This window comes from Triturus cristatus, chromosome 7, assembly GCF_964204655.1.
Source record: "Triturus cristatus chromosome 7, aTriCri1.1, whole genome shotgun sequence".
NCBI classification, from domain to species: Eukaryota; Metazoa; Chordata; class Amphibia; order Caudata; family Salamandridae; genus Triturus; species Triturus cristatus.
The window spans coordinates 1181868574-1181889998 of NC_140590.1; the positions used below are offsets into that span (position 1 = coordinate 1181868574).

The 21425-nt window shown below is 46.5% G+C and overlaps 1 protein-coding gene across 2 annotated transcripts in view; it reads right to left on the minus strand.

Moving 5' to 3' along the window:
* The window catches only part of BICDL2 (BICD family like cargo adaptor 2), a 125634-nt gene that overhangs the window by 4328 nt on the left and 99881 nt on the right, over positions 1–21425 (minus strand). For both annotated transcript variants that reach the window (XM_085618516.1, XM_085618517.1), the window contains exon 10: positions 11590–11710. In XM_085618516.1, the coding sequence (XP_085474642.1) occupies positions 11590–11710 (121 nt within the window). The remainder of the gene's footprint in view (positions 1–11589; positions 11711–21425) is intronic.

Here is a 21425-nt window from a genome sequence, read left to right on the forward strand (position 1 = left end):
TCTTCCGCCACATGATGTCTGTCATGCAACGCCCTCTTCGATTCAACCCTATTATCCTATGTCTCCTTCTTGGCGATCTCACCTTCTCCTGGTGACTGCAGTTTTGTTCTAAAACAGATGACACTTAAATCATCCTCTGTGTAGAAGGAATAACTATGAACACCTGACTCACTGGGCCTTTTTTGATCCAAGCCCCCTCAGGCCAGAAAGTTGGGTGTTCAAGTTGATCAAAAGCCTGTTGAAAGCCTGGGAATAATATCTTTGTTTTCTTACAGGCAAATATGCACAGTTTCTCCCGTCATGCGTTGTGCCCACCTCCAATGAGAACCTCCTCAGAGGAGCGCAGTACAACTGCAACTTTGTCACTGTGGAATTGTAGATAAAGCTGTTCTTGCACTTCACCCAGGATTTACGCCTGTTGCAATTTTATTATATACCTATGCATTAAAATTGTAAATGTAGTATTTGTTGGACAGCGCTTGTTTTTGTTTAGAGTACATTAAAGGATCTTGGTAACACCTATGGAAGGTGACATTTCACATGATCATTGCTGATTCTGAGTGGGACTTTTAAATGGGACCTAGAGGAACTACCCTATTGTTGCCATATTCTATACATATATATTTTTTGGTGCATAAAGTTTCCCTTTAAGTGTATATAACAATGTTGGATGTAGCTGCAGTTTTCGACATTCTGAACACTCCATCTAGCTTTCTAGGATATAAAAGTGACGATGACATTGGTCCAGGTCGGAAATTGGCCTTACTCCTTTCTCTGTTATAGGCCTACGACAGCGCGTGTAGGAAAAGTATCATCCTATGAAACAATGGTCGTCTGCGGGATTCAAGGGAATGCTGTTGTCCTTGCTGTTTTGTTTGTCAGTGCTTCCCTCCCAAATTATCTCCCAATACCCAATGCACCCGATGTTTTTTACAAAGTGACCGCTGCCAGAAGATGAGCTTTTTAAGAGAGAAACTGTTATGTGAATCTGAAGTCTCTGGTTTAGGTACTTCAAATTTTCAATGACTGCACTACTTTAATACAGTATTTTCTCTATAGCGTCTTTAATGAAAAGTTTTTGTTTCTTTGAGTAGATTCATCTTTCGGAAACAATTTAAAAAAAGTTTGATTGCAATTTTCTTTCAGGATCAAATCAATATTTTTTGATCCGTTGTTGCGGGCCCCTAAAAGGAGTGGGGCCCAAAGGCCGATGCCTCCTTTGCCAATTAGGTGATCCGGAATTGTTGTGTGCATGTATGTATGTATGTACTAGGTTTACAATTTTATAAACACATAGAGGACATTCTGGTGACATTTAGGTTAACCCCTCCGCTGAAAAAACATACTGGTCCGTAACCCTTTATTTGCTATGATTCTAGCTTGGATGAATACGAACCGGCTGAGAATAATATGCTCTTACTGTAAGTTTCTTGTGATGGCACCTGACGCACTTTCAGGATCATGATAAGAGCATCAGTTTGGACAGTTTTATGTCTGCATGTGGATAAGGCAAAAATGTAAGGTGTTGTGTTTGGTTCCAGCTTGTTGTTAGATAAATGCGTGATTCAGATAATTGTTTAATATTGGTATTATTTTAAACTGCTTCTCAGAACTTGTCTGTTTCTTTGAGACCCGCAAACAGCCTAATTAATAGAGTCAGTCTAGTTCTAAAATGTATTCTTTTTAGCCGGGTGCAAACATGTCACCTAGTACTTCAAAGTCTGACCTAGTTTCCAGTCCAAGCAAGGATCGGTTTTAATGCTTTGGAAATCGTAAACAACACAATATATGGCTATAGCCTTGGATACCTACAGAAAATGCTGAATCCTTACATTCCCACTTGAAATATTTGTGGTAAATATTGAATGGTGCAAATGCGACACAAGAGAACTTTTGATAGCGACATATAGTTTGTGCTTCTTGCTGGGAAATTGTGGAATTCTTTACCACTTTTCATTCGATAACATTTTGACTTTTATTAAATAAATTACAATCTTTCTCTTCTGATTTTTCTCTTGCCTGAATTCTTCTTTCTGTGCGTGGATGCCCACTATTCGGTTGTTTACCACCTTATTAAGCAGGCATTGGCAAAGCCAATAGGTTGCGCCTTGGGAGGTGCCCTGCAGCATCGGGTTCCTCCCTATGCTGTGCAGCATCGTAAAAAAAGCTTTCAAATGGTGCAGAAACACAACTAATGGTGACACGTGCGCTATTCCAATGGTGTGTGCATGCGTCGGGACCTGTGCGCACCTGCGTTAGAATGAATGTATGCGCCAGCGGAATGACGCAGGTAGCATTAGCTGTAGTTTTTCATTTACCAACCCAACATGGCTTATACCACTAGGATTAAATAAAAATATAGAGGTTTTTTTACAGTGAAATCTCAATTAAAAAACAAAACAGGACCAAACAGGTGGGAGGGTTAACATAATACACAAGAGCCCAACTATCACCCTGACCCAGGCGTGTTTTCATAGTCAGGCAGAGGCACAGAATGGTTAAAGTAAGAAAATGCTCACTTTCTAAAAAAAAGCATTTTCAGACCTGCAATTTAAAAAACACCATTACTAAAAGATGCATATTAAATTGTGAATCCAGAGACACCAAACTCAAATTTTCTATCTGCTCCCAATTTGAAGATACACTTGTAAGATGTTACAAGGCAGCTCCATTGCTAAACTATGAGGCAGATAGGCCTTGCTGTAGTGAAAAACGAAGTTGTCAGTTTCAACTACCAGGATATATAAAACACAACTGTACATGTCCTACCTTTTAAATACACTGCACCCTGCCCATTGTGTTGCCTTGGACCTACCTTAGGGGTGACATATATGTACTAAAAAGGGAAGGTTTGGGTATGGCAGTGGGTACACTTGCCAGGTCGACATAGCAGTTTAAACTGTACACACAGGCCCTGCAGTGGAAGGCCTGATACATGTTTACAGGGCTACTCATGTGGGTGGCACGATCAGTGCTGCAGGCCCACTAGCAGCATTTGATTTACAGGCCCTGGGCACACCTGATGCACCGTACAAGAGACTTACTAGTAAATTGAATAGGCAAATCATTGAGAAACCAAATACCATTACATTTTATAAAGGGAGCACTTGCACTTTACCACTGGTCAGCAGTGGTAAAGTGCCCAGAGTCCTAAAGCCAGCAAAATGCAGCACACGGTCAAAAACAGGAGGTCAGAGGCAAAAAGACAGAGGAAACCATGCCAAAAGATGCCAGGTCTAACAATTAGCAGTTTGTTTCGAGTGGGATTGTGACAAACTATTGGGTTTTCAGTTGTAAGGCACCACCATTTGTCTGCAATGCATACCATGATTCTTTTCGGTGTACAAGAATGAAATAGATGTTTTGATGTTGTTTGGCAATAGTGTCCCTTTGCACTGTGGCAATCTGTAACGTACTAAGGCAGTTCAAGAGTTCCATTTCAGACAGCACTTAAGACATATACATTTTTGATCTTTATATTTGAAAATTTTAAATGCACCACGTGGCTTCCTTTTTATCGCGCAATGCGATATGAGCTAGAAATTATGCAGCAACCATTTCAAAATTAACCAGTTGTAACAGGCTTCATCATGCCTTGGCAATCGATCATCAGGCCCACTCACTGCCACGATAGCCTGTTCCATTCCTATAACTACCAGAGAAGGGGATACACAATGCAGGCTCAGCAAAAGTGGCCCAGGCTTCCATATTTCCTGGAACAGGGTGGGTGTGATGGTGATTTGACAAGAGTAAAACTCAACTTTCGTTTGTTAACTCTTGTGACGTAAAAGCTGTGAGTAACTGGGTTCAGCGTCTGGTATTCACATTATGGCTTTTATACCAACATAACTATGACCGAGTGTTTTTTTTTGTCAGTGTTCTGTATGGCTGTGCTATGATCTGTGTACACATAATAAAAGTGATGTACACATAACAACATGATTATTAATTACTACTGATTTCTATAAATACCAGTCTGCCGCTGAATGTCAGACAGCCGCAGCAATATAGTTGTAGAACAAGCCGGTGTTAATAAATGCATTGAGGGGTGTTGTGAAGCCCCAATTTCAGCAGCTACAGCGGGGGTGGGGCTCTTGATGGGCCTCTTTTGTCTGCAACTCAGCAGACACAAGCTCATGATGAACCTTTCAAAGGAATACTTGTGTCAATACAAGAGTAGTGGGGGCAAGGTAGAACGAAGGATGGGTAAACAGAAAAGGGAAAGAAGGAATAGTGAATAGGAGGAAGGGTGAAAAGAAGAGTAAAAGATGGGAAATGTGATAGGAAGGATGGATGGATGTGTGGGTGGATGAATGAGTGGGTGAAAGGATGAGTGAAGGGATCGGTGGATGGAGACAGGTGAAAGGATGGCAGAGTAAAGGGAAATCTGAGGGTGTGACTATGCTTTTACTGATGGATGCGTAAGTCAAAGGATGGATGTATGGTGGATGGATGGATGGATAGATTGATGCATGCATTGATGATAGATGTGTGAATTAATGGATGGATGGAATAGCCAATTGATGGATGGACTGAGGAAAGATTGAATGATAGATGGAAAAATTAATGGATGACAGAATGTGAAGGTGAAATGGTGGAGAGCAGCGGGTGGATGGAAGTGTGACTGAATAGATGCTTGGATGGACGAGGCGAGTACTCTTCTAGGGCGGGTCGGGCTCACTTGCTCCGCTAGCTTGGTGCCATCACAGCTTTGGTAAAAAGTGGGCGGTATTTTAATGTTCTGACTACTCCCTTGAATGCATTAGAAAACGTAATGTGCAAATGGACTGACAGCTCACGGAATGGATTCAGACAGTAGTGATTAAAGGGACAGATCCTGAGTGGTGTGATGGGTGTAATGAATTTTCATAAAGCCAGCAGTTTCTTACAATATTCATATATATTAATTTCAGTATTAGGGTACAAAAAATTGGTAGAAACTCTATCTAACACTGCATGCTACAAAAAACAGACACAGCTACCCCTTGAAACTCAAGGCAAAGGCTGGAAATATGCCCACTTTCACATGAAGTCATCCAGGATATTTTTAACTATTTCAAGCAATTCTCAGAATAATAACCTGGAGCGTTTGTAATCACTTATAATATTCTTGAGACCAATCCAGTCTGACATCCAAGAGCTCAAGAATTAATATTTATGAGATAAATTTCCAAGCAATGGATCTGGCTGCAAAGTAATTTGAATATGTATTAGTTATGCTAAACATATGACATGGTGCTGCCTCCAGGAGTAGGAGCAAGTACCACAGTCTCGAGGCAGCTCCACCTTTATGTAAACTGAGTGGAACATTGGAATGATGCAGTGCTATCTGCCCATACCCTGCTCGTAAGACATGTGGAATGTACATTTATGAGCCCCTCTGGCTAGCAAAGTCCCATCTTTCACATTAGTCTGCCCAAAAATGTGTGCTGAGTTTCGTGCTTTCTAGCAATGAGTGGGTTTATTTGTGGGCGTGTTCATTTTTCCTGTGTACTCAACCGAACGCAAGACCTGAACCCAACCTTCAGTGGCTGGTTTCTGGATACAAAGGTCACTGTTAGAGGCTGTAAGTTGTGTCTTTCCTGCACGCAGGAGAGGATACAACAAGAGACAAATGGTACGACCTCTGACCCTGCTCGCAGGCAGGTCGCTCCCCACGCTGCCGCACGGCCAGGTCTGACTGTCCTTGCTCTCACTGATATTGCCATTGTACTGTCGCTGTGTTTATTGCTGTGTTGTTCAAGCCTGCGCACTGCCTTTAGTGTTGTTCCTCTCCCTCCTGACATTCTAACAGTTTTTTTCCCACGGCATTCTTTATTCTGTGCCCTGTTGTGATTGTTATTTTCCCCCCGCCTCACTCCTCCTGCTTTTTACCGCTGCTGCGTCCCTGCGGCCCCGCCCCCCGCATTCCCATTAGCCGCCCCGCTCCCGCCTCCCAGCTGCTCCTCCCTCCCACATTGCCTCATATGGAGGCCGTGCAGCGGAGGCACGCAGCGGGCGCGCCAATGGCGTGCCGATGGGGCGCGCCTAAGGCAAGCCCTTCTGCGCCCGTCTGCGCCTGGACCGCGCCCAGCGCCAGGACCCCTGGCCCCCGCAAACGCCACGACACACGTCTCCGCTATGACTCCTGCACCCTCCATGCACTCAACGCCGGACGGTCACGCACCTGCTGCCTGGCCGCCCCGGGGCGCACCCAAGGATCCTTCTCCTGTCGGAACTGCAGCTTCACCAGCATCCGGCCTGCCACCCCTCCCACCGAAGAACCCAACTCCCTCAGATGCATCCTGCTCAACACCCGCTCGGCCCGCAGACACGCCGTCGAACTCTGGGACCTACTCAACACCAATGCCCCAGATGTCGCCTTTCTGACAGAGACCTGGCTGAACCTCTCCTCAGCACCCGACATCGCCATAGCCATCCCGGAAGGCAACAAGATCACCCGCAAAGACCGCACCAACGGAGTAGGAGGAGGAATCGCCAACATCCACAAGAACACACTCAAAATCTCGACAGACACCAACGACACCCTGAGCACCTCCAAACACCTGCACTTCCAGATCCACACCGACCCCACCACCACCCTCAGAGGGATCCTCGTCTACAGACCCCCCGGACCCCGACAGCAGTTCAGCGACACCATCGCCGACTTCATCAGCACACACACCCTCGCCTCCACGGACTACATCCTTCTAGGGGACCTGAACTTCCACCTCGAGAACAACAACGACCCCAACTCCTTCACCCTGATCGACAACCTCGCCAACCTCGGACTCGGACAACTCGTCACAACACCCACCCACACTGCCGGCCACACGCTTGACCCCATCTTCTCAGCAAGCTCCCACGTCTTCTTCAAACACACCACCGAACTCCACTGGACCGACCACCGCTGCATCCACTTCACCTTCCGGAAACCTACCACACACCACCACACCCAGCAGATGGCTCGCCGCCACTGGAGCAAAGTCACCGAGGGCCAGCTAACCACCGCCCTCGCCCAGAGCCCACCCGGTAGACCGAACCGATCCTAACACCGCAGCCCGTAGCCTTCGACAGTGGATCGATGACTGCGCCAACACCCTCGCCCCACTCAAGAAGCCCTCCAACACCCACACCAGCAAGAGAGCCAACTGGTTCACTGAAGACCTCCAGGCCTCCAAGCGAACCTGCCGAAAACTCGAGAAAAACTGGATCCATGAACGAACACCGGAAAGCTACACCGCCCACAAGAACGCCACCCGCAGACACCACCACCTCATCAGATCTGCCAAAAGGACCTCCTTCAAAGACCGCCTAGACAACAACGCACACAACAGCAAGGAGCTCGTCAACATCGTGAAGGAACTCTACAACCTCAGCTCCAACTCCAACGGCATCCCACCTTCACAAGATCTGTGCAACGCGCTGGCCACCTTCTTCCATCACAAGATCACAGACATCCACGATAGCTTCGACGCTGTCACCACCCGGAACTCCCGCTCCCACGACCACCACCCGCACCAACCGCCTGCTCGCCTGGACCGACATAACCAACGACGACACCATCAAGATCATGAACACCATCCACTCCGGATCCCCGGAAGACCCCTGCCCCCACCACATCTTCAACAAAGCAAGCAGCACCATCGCACTCCACCTCCGGAAAACCATCAACATCTCCTTCGTTTCAGCGACCTTCCCGGAGAGCTGGAAGCATGCAGAGATCAACGCCCTACTCAAGAAACCCAAGGCGGACCGCAAGGACCTCAAGAACTTCCGACCCATCTCCTTGCTCCCGTTCCCGGCGACGGTCATCGAAAAAGCCGTCAAACAACTGACCAGCTTCCTCGAGGAGAACAGCATCCTGGACTCGTCCCAATCCGGGTTCCGCAGCAACCACAGCACAGAAACTGCCCTCATCGCTGCCACCGACGACATCAGGACCCTGCTCGACTAAGGAGAAACCGCGGCCCTCATCCTCCTGGACCTGTCAGCCGCCTTTGACATAGTCTGCCACCACACACTATGAACACGCCTCTACGATGCCGGAATCCAAGAGAAGGCCCTGGACTGGACCACCTCCCTCCTCTCCGGCAGAACACAGAGCGTCCACCTCCCCCCTTCCGCTCTGAAGCCACCGAGATCATCTGCGGCGTACCCCAAGGCTCATCCCTCAGCCCAACGCTGTTCAACGTCTACATGGCACCACTCGCCCACGTCGGATGACACCACAACCTCAACATCATCTCCTACGCCGACGACACCCAGCTGATCCTCTCCCTCACCGCCAAAACCAACCTCCACGAAGGAATGAAGGCCGTCACCGACTGGATGAGAAACACCCGACTGAAGCTGAACTCGGACAAGACGGAGGTCCTCATCCTCGGATCCACTCCCTCGGCCTGGGACGACTCCTGGTGACCGACTGCACTAGGAGCACCCCCCACACCCACCGACCACGCACGCAACCTAGGGGTCATCCTCGACTCCACCCTCTCCATGAAGAAGCAGGTCAACGCCGTCTCCTCCTCCTGCTTCAACACCCTCTGCATGCTCCGCAGGATCTTCAAGTGGATCCCAACTGAAATAAGAAGGACGGTCACCCAGGCCCTCGTCAGCAGTAGACTGGACTACGGAAACGCACTCTACGCATGAGCCCCGGCCAAACTCCTGAAACGACTCCAACGCATCCAGAACCCATCCGCAAGCCTGATCCTCAACGTCCCTCGCCACAGCCACATCACTCCCCATCTGAGAGATCTGCACTGGCTCCCCAACAACAAGACTCCTCACCCATGCACACAAGGCTCTCCACAACACCGGACCAGCGTACCTCAACAGCTGACTCAGCCTCTACACCCCCACCCCCCAGCTCCGCTCCGCAGACCACGCCCTAGCCACCGTTCCCCGCATCCGAAGAGCAACCAAAGGCGGCAGATCATTCTCCCACCTCGCCGCCAAGACATGGAACACCCTCCCCATCCGCCTATGGCAGACCGAAGACCTTCTAACCTTCAGGAGACTCCTCAAGACCTGGCTCTTCGACCAGTAGCAGCTTCCCCCCCTAGCGCCTTGAGACCCTCACTGGTATGTAGTGCGCTTTATAAATGACATGATTGATTGATTGATTGATTGTGCTCACATGCAATCTAAAATTACACTGAGGGGAATGGCTTTGAGGAAGTGAGAGACAGTTTGGAAAGGCCTTTCTGTCATGGGATGTATTCCAAAAGTCACAGAGACAAGAATTTTTATACTAAGAAGTTCTTGTGGTTACACCTATTAGAATAAATTTCCTTAGAATGCTATGAATTAAGCTGTACAAATCCTTCTGGACGGGGAGTTACTCCAAGAAACTGAGCTTGAGCAAAACTAAGGAGCTTGGCGGGCCAGGTTTTTTTGGTGCTCAATTGTTTATATTAAAATAATGTTTTAGTTTGCCATTTCGACATACAAAAAAAAAAAATTCCCAATTTATACTGTGAATGGGAAGTACAGTTTTTCGTTTGAAAACAATTAGTGTATTGGATATTTGTCAAAATTACTAAAAAGGTGCATTTTACACCTTAGCAGTGATCTCAAACGAAGACTCTGACTTGACACGCAGAAGACAAAGCGCTGGGCAGGCATGAGCCCACCTCAGCGCAGACACCTTGACGCGTACAATACCAGAGTGTCACGGAGAATTCTGGTGCTGAAAAAGTTACTCTAAGGTGCAAATGATTTTTCATCCACTTCTACCTTTGCACCTATTCCAAGTGCAGCGCTCCTTGCAGTCGCTCATGCCAGTAACATTACTGCTACTCAGGATTCGTGGTAAGAAGCTCACAAAAATGTGCACAAAACTAGTTTGCGCCCATTATTCTACATTTTTTGCTCAAAACGCTATATCACATGCTAAAAACAGAAACCAGACATGTTTTATAAACTAATTGTGCAGTAGGTGTTTAGCACCAAATAAATAGGATGTCATTGTTTCCCACGGACTCCTTTAATTCCCATATTCTCCATCTGACTCCTATACTGCTTGCTGTAACATCTCCAATGCTGTTTTGACCTTTTTGTTCTCAAGTCATTGTAAGACCTTTATAAATGGTTAAGAGTTCTTTTTCAGGTTCGGATCTCTGGTCTGGCCGTGTAGTTTGGTTTGGTTTGGTTCTGTGTTGTGTTTTGCTAGATCTCGCTGTACACAGAGTCTGCTCTATCCTACTCTGGAGTCTTGGCCTGGTCGTTTGGCACCAACCTTTGCAGAGAGTAAGTCGATCACTGGACCAGAAGAGAGTTTGGGTAGCCCCACCTTTGGACAGCCCAGCTCGGTCTCTTCTCCACAGACCAAGCAAAGCCTGACGCGGATGAAATGGTATAAACATACAAACTGGGAATATTCACACAAGCCAAAAACTCGCAGGCTTAAAGGGCTGCGTAAATTACTCAAAACACCACTAGAGATCCCTGGGTAGTTTCCATCCTTTAGCTCTCCTTCAAATCTACAACACCTCCGACACTTATAAATGTCTGGTTTTCTAGCAAAAGACATGTATTAAATACTTTGCTGAACAAACGGTAAAAGTACTTGTCCCTTTTATAGCTCAGCAAGGATGGGACTGTGCTAATCCAATGCTTACAAATTCTTCTACAAAATAAGTCATTTGAAAAGGGAAGATTTCGTGTGAGTGATGTACTAGAAGGGTTGATTGTCACAATGTACCCTACCATGAGTTTGGGTGCCATTATTTCAGAGTTTTAATTTCTAAATTCCATAATTTAGGTTTAATATGGTTATGTACTATCATTTCAGATGCCACTATTTTTTTATTGTTTAAATGATTATTTTCGTTTTTTAAATTTACCATTTTTATTAACATTTTCAGGTGTAACCCCCAATACCTAAAAAACCCTTAATCCTAAATACAAACCCATCCCTAATCTACAAAAAACGTTTAACTCAGTATACAAAGACCCCCTTACAAACTTATAACGCCTAGTCCACACATACAACCAAACCATAAAAGCTTCTTAAACCTACACACATAATAACAACCCTAAAGCCTAAAAAAGCATTGCAACTAGTCTAAACATAGCCCTAAACGTACGTGTTTGTGTGTGTGTGTGTGTGTGTGTGTAGATAGATAGATAGATAGATTTCTTCTTATTAAACAGCCGAATTAATGGTAACCGGAAATTATTGTAAATACAAATTATTGGATCAAGAATAACAGTGGCGCAAAAGTTCCAGATCCGAAACTGTGGGTGTATACCTTGTATATGTACTCCATGAAGGAGCACCTTCCATCCACAGGCTGGGAACTACCAGTGCTCCCTACTAGCCTTATGCAGTATTCAAACTAGTCAGTACCTTGCTGAGCTGAGGCAAGTAGGACTGAGTCAGTCACATGTCAGGACTGAGAGCTCCAACAACACCAGCCTTCAATGATATAACCTTCCCACCTTGGTATCCCTACCATACCGACTTGGCATCAGCCTGTCTTTGCCCCAGCCCAAATGCTTTTTTTAATAGGAATGCTGTCGGTTCATCCATAGGGCATGCCACCCGTTGAGAGCAGTGGCACAGGGTTTACTTCAAAGCACATTCCTTATGTCTGCTCTCACCTGCCAGGCCTCCAGCTCCTGAGACAGCGCCACCTTCTGGCGGATGGCACTCATCAGCTGCCTGCTCATGGAGTCCCGCTCCAGGGTGCACTGGGCCAGATCCAGCTTCATCTGAGTCAGCCTGGAAGAGGAGAAAGAGCACGAGGCATCAGGCGAGTGAAGCACGAACACCGACAGACAGAATAGGACAGAGCCAGGAGCAACATATGGATAAGAGCAGCATATGGAGGAACAGAGCCAGGGAACAGGCAGAAATAATTTGTTATGGGGGGAGGAAGCACGGGCAGTGATGGATCACAAAAGATAAGGGCAGGGCCGCTGTAGTTATGTAATTCTGTTGCCGCAGTGTATTCTGCATAGTTATAGATTTGCCACATTCACCACATAATCCATTATCTTGCTGCACAACCTGCATAGTTTAGCAAAATAAATATTGTTTCTAGCTCAAACAGACCAAAAGTTACTAAAAACGCAGAGAAACATGCTGCCGCACAGTGAAAGGCCCTTCGCAAAGACTGACTGATCATCTTTCAGTTGCACGGTGTTAAACTGATACTAATGAGGTGAAATCTTTCCCCAGACAGTGTTAACGTGTAAAAATGACAAAATAATGAAGTAATGCTATCACACAATGTGCCACATTACGGCGCATATTTTTCCTTTGCGTGCAGCATAATTTACTCAACCGTCACTTGATTTGGCCCTCCCCTGCCCTATCACATAATTCCAATGGCCCTGGACAGGGGAACACAGGCAGAACACGAGAAAAACACACTACCAGAACACAGTAGGGTCGCGACGGACCTATTGCGGGCCTTGAAGAAGCAGTATAAGCGGTGACGCAGTAGCTAGCGTGGAGGACATGCAATGGTGAGCATTTGCACACTAGTTGTTGGGGGAGAAGTGGGGAGCAAAGTAAGAGAGCAGAGAAGCAGTCAACAGAGGTGGAGAGACAGCACGTGAAGTGAGGACATTCAGAATCATGGCCAATTGAGAAGCAGCACTTGGGAGCCAATAAGTGCAGGCGAGGCACAGGCACAGAGCCACATGCAGCTATGGAGCATGGAACAAGTAATTTCACCAAGAACACAGTGTAGGCCGCTGCAGGTGATGGCAGGGGCGTAACGCAAGCTCCTGCAGCCCCAGTAAAAGGGGGGGGGGGGGGCAACCTTCAAAAACACTCTATTCTAGGGTGACCAGGCGTCCCGGATTTGCCCGGACAGTCACAGTTTTTCGCGAGCTATCCCGGCAAATTTCAAACAAGCATTGGCATAGCCAATAGGTCTCGCCTTTGGGACCTTATAAGTGTTTAGCCATGCAACAGTTGCATAACTAAATACTTATAAGGTCCCAAAAGCGAGACCTATTAGCTATGCCAAGCGGCCGTGGGGCCGCGAAAGTGAAAGTAAATCTCGGTAAAGCGCGGCGCGTGCGCCCGCGCACAAGCACTGTAGCTCTAGGCTGGCCTGGAAGCACTTTTTGGAGCCCTCTCAATAAGTCTCGCCATACCAGCGCATGCGCTGGGTCAGGCGAGACCTAAAAAGGGAGGGTCAACTAAAAACGCTGGGAGGTACCTTTTTAAGTTTTGCAAAGCAGGGATAGTTAGCTGCTGTTATATGAAGTCAATTTAATTAAGAGGCATACTACTGGGTTTAAAAGTAGCATTTTATGTACGTCCTTACTGCTTCTTCTGTAATTCTCTGCTAAAGAGCACTGTCATTCTGTGAGCTGTGTGGAAGTAAAATTGTAGTCCTTCTACTATTTTTGGGAAATGTCCCGGTTTTTTGTCTTTAAAAATTCTGGTCACCCTAGATGAATATATCTGTGAGATATGTGAGACTCTGGGGCCCCTCATCACATTCTGCAGGAGGAGGGCACCTCATTTACGCCACAAGGTCACAGTGTCAAACGAAGCAACTCCGCTGAATGCCAGCCAACCCCGTCAATGTGAATGGAGGGAGGCGCCAACAGCTCTCACGAGTGTTGAAATGAATGCAATGTGCACATGCGATCAACAGATGGCAGCAGAGGACAACATTTTAAGACACAAGCAGTTAGGCACACTCCACAAGTGTGACAAGCACGCCACTGATTTGCAGCTATTTCAACACCTGTTTACCAACTCGCTTCACGGTCCTCTCTACCTCGGCTCACCACTCCCATGATCTGAAAGTTGTGCCAGTCTTACCCCTGTAAAAAAAGACACCAACCCCTCTATCTCCGCCATCTACCCTGCCTCCCAATATCTCCCGAAACTCGCTCAACCTGTGCCAACAGCTTCTAACAACCGCTCCAGTGAGCACCGCACGAGACTGTCCTGCTCTTACTGATAACTCGTACCTCCTGACCATGACCGTCCACCACAACTGTCACTCCACCTTTGCTTCCCACCCGTTTCCGACACGGGGTACTGGAGTATACCCCTCGTGGCGAGGCTTCGTTTGGCATGGCCGCAGTGCAGCCCCACTTAACTGCTTTACTTCACCCGCTCTCCCATAATGCTCCCACCACACCACGCGCTCAGCCGGTGGGCGCCCTCTGGGCTCTGTTCCTCATCCTCTTCTCGCTTTACATCACTGCCCTCAGAAGCAACATCCTCTCTTCCAGCAGCTCCTCGCCGCCGACTTGAGAATCGTCTACTCCGGTCTCACCTCCAGAACCAATAACTTAAAACAGCCCTGGCAAAAATGATAAATTCAGCCACCATGTGCAGACGTGCTAATGTGTGTCTTTCAAGTTGCTGCCGGGATCGCCCAATGTGCACCACCACTCCTGGAGGCCGAAACCAGCCTCCAAGGGTTCAAAGTGGCCTCCCGTGGATTGCCCGGCTGGTCAGTGCAGCCATGATAACTGATCCCCTCATGGCCGTCCAACACTGGGTGTCACACACATCCTTTGGAGACTCTCATCCTAAGAAAAGAGGACGCCATGAGTGACAGAGATGGGGCACCCACCTCTGGCAGTCATGACACCAGGGCTGGACCGAGACAGAAATTTGGCCCATGCACCAAAATAAAGGTGACCTCAACTAGCGAAAAAGATAGCTAAAAAAAGTCCCACATTCGTAGATCGGGGCAGTTTTGAACCTGTAAAGACAGGCTGCATAGGTATTTTGCATTGCATAGGAGACATCATCCATTTGTGCTTGCTGCAGCCAATGCTTGTGGTAATGTCAGGGAAATCAACAAAAAACTCACCCAGCAGACCTTAAAAACAGGCCCAAACAATCAAAAAACCGGACCACACACTGATCTGTCAGATTAGCCCTTCCGACACTGCCTGATTGCCTTAAATCCCAGTCCGACCCTGCACAACACCCCTTATGAGACACCTAGGAGTCCACACTGGCAGTCGCTTTGATTGCTTCCACCCAATCCTCTCGCCCCCCAGCACCTCCTCACCGTCCGCAGGATCTATCACCAACTCACAGTTCACCCAGCATTTATTAACCCCTTCCATGCTCATGACGAGCTCATCTCGTCATGAGTCACAGTGGAGCTGTGCTAATAACGGCCGCGGCCCGCCCACGCACGATAAATTCCCCGCCTGTGCCGGATAATTAATCAGTGGGCGGGGTCGTAACGAGCTCAGCTCGTCATGAGCTCAGCTCCACTGTGAGTCATGACGAGCTGAGCTCGTCACGAGCACAGCGGCGCCACGGCCCCCCCCCCGCACCGTGGGGGAATTACCCCCACAGGGAAGGGGTTAACACCCTACGAAGCAACTGAACTACACTAAGATAATTGCAGGCAGCCACCTTGGGCGCTACGAGAAGGAGGACTTCGAATGCTTCTTCAAGCATTTATCCACAAATATGAGAGGCAACATCAATAAAAACAAGAGTGTTAACTGGTTACTAGACAAACAACTAAATGTCGAGTCCACACAGCAGTTGAATATTTGCTTGTATTCTTTTATTCCAAAATTCAGAGTGACCAGATCCGCAGCCAACGCGTTTCGCCCAAGCATGGGCTTTTTCAAGGCTGTTAAAAGATCATACAAATACAAACATTGTAAAAGACCATACGTATACATAAAATGGTTATGCAACCTAGGCCATGTGATGGGGGAATGAAAAAAAGAGTGCAGAAAGACCCAAGGGGGCTGTGAGAAACAGAGGAGAAGCATGAAGCGGCACAACACGTAAGTGACAGCCCAATTTACTAAGAAGTCACCATTGTGTCTAGGGAACATAACTCAAAAAACGGGGATAAGTGTGTAGTCCCAGATCAGAAGACCTAGAGCACAAAAATATGGAAATGATATGTCTAAAAAAAGGGCCAAGAGCAGAGAGAAGTCGCTTACCGAGTTTCAACAATATATAAGCACACGTCAAATGAGGGTAGTATGACGAAATCGGCTGGACCCAGAATTCAGTCTAAAAAGTAAAATCAGCACATTAATTCGTGCATCAAAATTAGACAATAACTTAAGAGGACCATGAATTCGAGCCATCTTAGTCTCAACTCACCTAACTAGGTAAGAAGCCGATAACTGTCGAGTGTCCGTTTAGGTGTATGCCATAGAGTAGTCTGTGTAATCAATTTTTAACTGGTCAGTGCTGGTCAGAAAAAAGAAAAAAGTTCAAAAGAAGAATAACGTAAAAGTCGACAACTATCTCAGTGTCCAGCAACAAATGGAAATTGCTGACATAGTCCTCCATTGCGAAAACAATTATTCAAGGCAAGAATTTCCATTAGGGAAGCCGTCGCCATGTCCTAAGTAGATGCTAGCTTCTAGACTAACTACCGTGCCATACGGGCATTGAAATTGAAAACGGCCATGCAGTAAGACAGAAACCGGCAAGTATTGCGGCGTGAAATTCTGTGCAAATGAATTCTATAGAACAGTTTAGTCACCCACAAGTAATCAAAGTTTACCCAATGACTAACAGCCGTCATTGACGGAACCCTTAGGCAAGAGGGGGCAGCCTAAGCAAACCGGCTAACGACCAAACATAAATACGAAAAAACATGGCTTCCCCTCGTAACGGCATAACAAATACAAACTACACAAGTCTCCCATCTAGCACTTACTATACACAGAAAGTGTGAAGAGATCGGCCGAAGTCCGAGGCACGATAAAAACCGTCGTGTTGAAACGGATACCATCGTAGTGGCAGCCACCCGAGCTTTATGCTGACGATTTTAGCAAGTGTGATCCGGTGTGTAGTAGAGACGGTTCCCAAAAACAACTAGAGTGCAGTATTAGAAGAGAGACTCCATGTTGGAGTAGTTCCGGTAGATCGTAAGCGTGACCTAATTATCCATTCGAAGCGTAACTAAGGTTACCAATGTGACGGCGCCGCCCATGTGATACGTCTAGTGCGCCTGGTAGATTAAGTCCGGTATAAATTCCTATACGGTACTTACAAAATAAATCACAACTGGTAAAATTTGAAGGGTGGACTGTAAAGCGTGTACCGTATACAAGCATTTAAAGAGACACAAACACAGCCGTGTTCGAAATATTAACATGGTAACCATGGCAACAGGAGCGCCCATCAACCAAGCAAGTTAAGCTCGGTACATGAAAGCAACAGATACCCAAGTAACGGGTCACACCGAAGACCAACCTGTGACCAGTTAAATGAGCGTGTTGGACATACCAAGATAGCGGATAGAAGGAAAACAGTGCAAGTAGTAATATGTCCTTGTCATATCAGTCCTGCCATGTCCATTGCAAATGTCACGCATCCGGTTTCCAGTTCAATAGTTACGGAACTCAAAAAAGTGGAAACTTAGCCTATGTGGCGCAGTCCGCGCATACAAAAAAGGAGAAAAAAAAAAATAAAAAAAAATGAGCACACAAGGTAAGCGACTAATAAGAAAAAAGGTTAAAATTGGCCAATGAAAAACTCCCCATACGTATTAAGCCTCAGGAGTACATTTCAAGCAAATCGTCAATAGAGAGACCCAGACTCTATTCAGAGAGAGAGAGGATACAAAACAAGAGTGTATCTTAGTATACAGCCAAGTGGCAAACATATCCAAGAGACAGAGGAAAGACATATCTAGAGTTGGAACCAAAATTGTGGTTTAGCTGGTGTTAAAAGAGTTAGAAAACTTGGGATCATAGCAGTGAGGAAGACAATGATTGTAGCGTGCCAAGGACCTACTGAGAACTAGTTGTTACAAACGTGTCATTATAATGCAATCTATAGTGTAAACATTCATTTTGCAAATGCTAGATGTAATACATTGAATCCGTAACCATCAGTACATTGCAACCACAAGGAAAAATATTCTCGACTGGGTTAAGAGCATGGTAAGGATACATCAATGACACATCCAAATAACGTAAGTTTTATCCTCTAAACTAGAGAGTAGTACAAAGTGGAACATAAAGATAAAAGCTCAGACGTAATGTATAAACATTGGACCATCCAGTTGTATTACATACGTATACATTGAGACTTTCAACAAATCAGGGGCAGAGCTCTAATGTTCAAGATGGCAATGATGTTATTAAGATTCATTGCCCGGTTATAAGTAGTAGTGCAATTCATTGTCATTGTTGAAGCCCATTAAAACTGCCCGCAGGGTACAGATCCATCTAGCCTCCAGTTGCCTTAATCTGAGTTCTCTGTCACCCCCACGGTTACCTGGTAGGGCTACATCGATGCCATGAAAGCGAAATTTGGACCTGTCCACATCCTCTCTGCAGGAGTGTGTGACTAGGGCATATGACGTGTCACCATGTATTGCGGCTCTACGATGCTCCTGTATGCGGGTTTTGAGTGGCCTAACCGTACTACCCACATAGATTCGGTTGTAACCACATATCAAAACATACACCACAAAGGTGGTGAGACAATTGATGAAATGCTGGATGGTATGTTGTCTGCCTGAGTTGTATTTGAACGTAAGGGTTTTATTGCAGCCCAAGTCACAAATGTTGCAAGAACTGCAAGTATAGAACCCTAAAGGTTTCTTGAGCCAACTTGACTGAGAGGACTGTAGTAATGTGTAGCTCGGACATACACTGTCCCTGATCGTCCTACTTTTCCTGAATGTCATCGAGGGTCTAGATGTGATCAGGCTGTTGATGCCTGGTGCTCCCTGAAGGACGGGCCAATGTTTATTAAGTATCTTAAAAACCTCATGATTGAGAGTGGAAAATGTCATGATGAAAGCAAGTCTATCCTGTTGCTTAGAGGTGCTCTTGTAGTTCTTGACAAGAAGGTCCCTTCTATTCAGTTGTGTGGCCCTATGTTTCGCCTGTCTTAAGATATCATGTCTGTAACCTCTCTTGTGTAGCCTGTCCATAGCTAGTGTAGTCTGGTGTTCGAAGTTGTCATCCTCACTACAATTCCTTCGGATGCGTATCATTTCCCCAAATGGAATGGCCTTTTTGGTAGAGGCTGGATGCGCACTGTTGTAGGAGTCCACACTGGCAGTCACTTTGATTGCTTCCACCCAATCCTCTCGCCCCCCAGGACCTCCTCACCGTCCGCAGGATCTATCACCAACTCACAGTTCACCCAGCATTTATTAACCCCTTCCATGCTCATGACGAGCTCATCTCGTCATGAGTCACAGTGGAGCTGTGCTAATAACGGCCGCGGCCCGCCCACGCACGATAAATTGCCCGCCTGTGCCGGATAATTAATCAGTGGGCGGGGTCGTAACGAGCTCAGCTCGTCATGAGCTCAGCTCCACTGTGAGTCATGACGAGCTGAGCTCGTCACGAGCACAGCGGCGCCACGGCCCCCCCCCGCACCGTGGGGGAATTACCCCCACAGGGAAGGGGTTAACACCCTACGAAGCAACTGAACTACACTAAGATAATTGCAGGCAGCCACCTTGGGCGCTACGAGAAGGAGGACTTCGAATGCTTCTTCAAGCATCAAATACAGGCGGAGCGAGCAGATTATATGCACAGAGGTTGCCCCAGGTAATAGTCCAAGATCTGGGGTAAATGGAACGAATTCCGAGGCAATATATGTGAACCCCCGCGGGACGATTCAATATCTGATGTCAGTGACTGAATAGATATAAGATATAGCTATGCTAGATTCGACTTTACTGTTTTGTGCTGTGCTGCGAATGATAAGCCAGCTTTTCTATGATAAAGATAACAAATGTGCCTTTCTCAACTTACAGTGTCTGCAAGATATGCACCTCAAGTGTACCGCTGTTATTGGTTATAATGAGTATTGTGCATATTGTAATGCTAAAAGACCAATAAAAAGTTTTATAAAAAAAAAAAGCATCAAATACAGCTTCACTGCCCTGTTGGAGCTTATGGTGTCCAAAACTCTTTCACTATCCATAGCTCTACTTACCTTACACACTACTCCTTTCGACCCATAGAAATATTTCTTAACTTTGCCATTCAATACTGTTCACGACAGATACCCCACCCCTCCTCATTCAGACGAGGGGCCGCTTGGTTCTAGATACAATCCTGGATGCTGTAAGTGCTGCACACATTGGTCTATTAATAATTTCACAAACTGTCCCCCTTTTCTTAGTAAACGGTCTCCTGTCCACTGGGCTCTAACCTCCATCGAATCCCCAGACCCCTCTGCAACATCCATATAAGTCACTGGCCCTACTCGCGCCTCTCCTTTGGGATGTATTGCCCTTCAACACAGCCTCCATGCCAGCTTTCAAAGTGCCCTCAGATGTTATCGCTGGTAAGCACATTCCCCTGTCTGCATGCTCTCCACCCAGTCGCTGCAGCAGAGTCGCAAATGCCACCGACTACAGCAGCCTGACATATGTAGACTGATATGAACTAATAGTTTTTCTGCACATCCTCTTCTCCCATTAGCCATCATGCTCCAAGACCTGTTTAGGCCTTCCTTTCCCCTGGATCAGTCCCAGGTAAGTCTCCTTGCCTGGCCCTTGCATGCCGCGGCACTCGCCAAGACCCATTTCCCTCGCACCTCAGCCCAACCTATGGCAGAACAGTGGGCCACAGAGACGTTTCAAGGTATGGGCAAAATGGGCTCTGGCACAGGGACCCAGGCTTTCAGGGGGCCCTCTGATAGAGCCGAGAGTCTTGCCATTATGGCCTTAAATAATTCTTTAACAGATTGTTTTTAAATACTGTTTCCCTTTAAATTATTTGTAATGTTAGTGATGTGTAATAGACTACAGACAATTTACAGAGAAATGTTGTATTTAGGTATAATGCAATATCCATAAATAATGTTTCTATTAGATAAAACAGAACCTCATACATTAGAAACAGGAGAGTGTCACAGAGAATATTTGTAGTAATATTAGTGGGCTGCTGCTGTATTACAACATTAAAAACACACCTCACTATTCCTGAATATATGATGTAACCGCTTTAGAATTTGGACGAGTGTGCCTGTGCACTGTCAGTATCCTGGCCAAAGAGGGCATGAAGGAGCTGAAATTAAATCGTAAATTTAAAGCCGTTTTGTACAGGTGCCCCAAAATACGTTTGGCCATGGGCCCCTCAAAATCCTTAAAATGTCCCTTGTGGGCCCCTATGATTGCTTTGAAGCTGAGCTTGTTGCAGGCCTTGTGGAAATATACAAACCTGCTCGACCCCCCAATTCCTACCTCTGTCCACAAGGTTGATTTTTACTTTATTTATGGACATTTTTTTATTGTGCAGTCCATACCTCGAAGGCGTTGGACAGGTGCACAGAAAAGGCAAAGACATTGAAATTAGGTGAACTGCAGAAACATTTGTATAGACAGGCGTCCATACGTGTGTTAGAAGCCAAAGCGGTCAAATATGATCAGGAGTGAGCGATATATACCACTTCACTCCGAACTAAAGAGAACATTTCAGATATTCACTGTTCAGATAGAAATTCGAAGGCACGCCCTTAACTTTCTAAAAACACATCT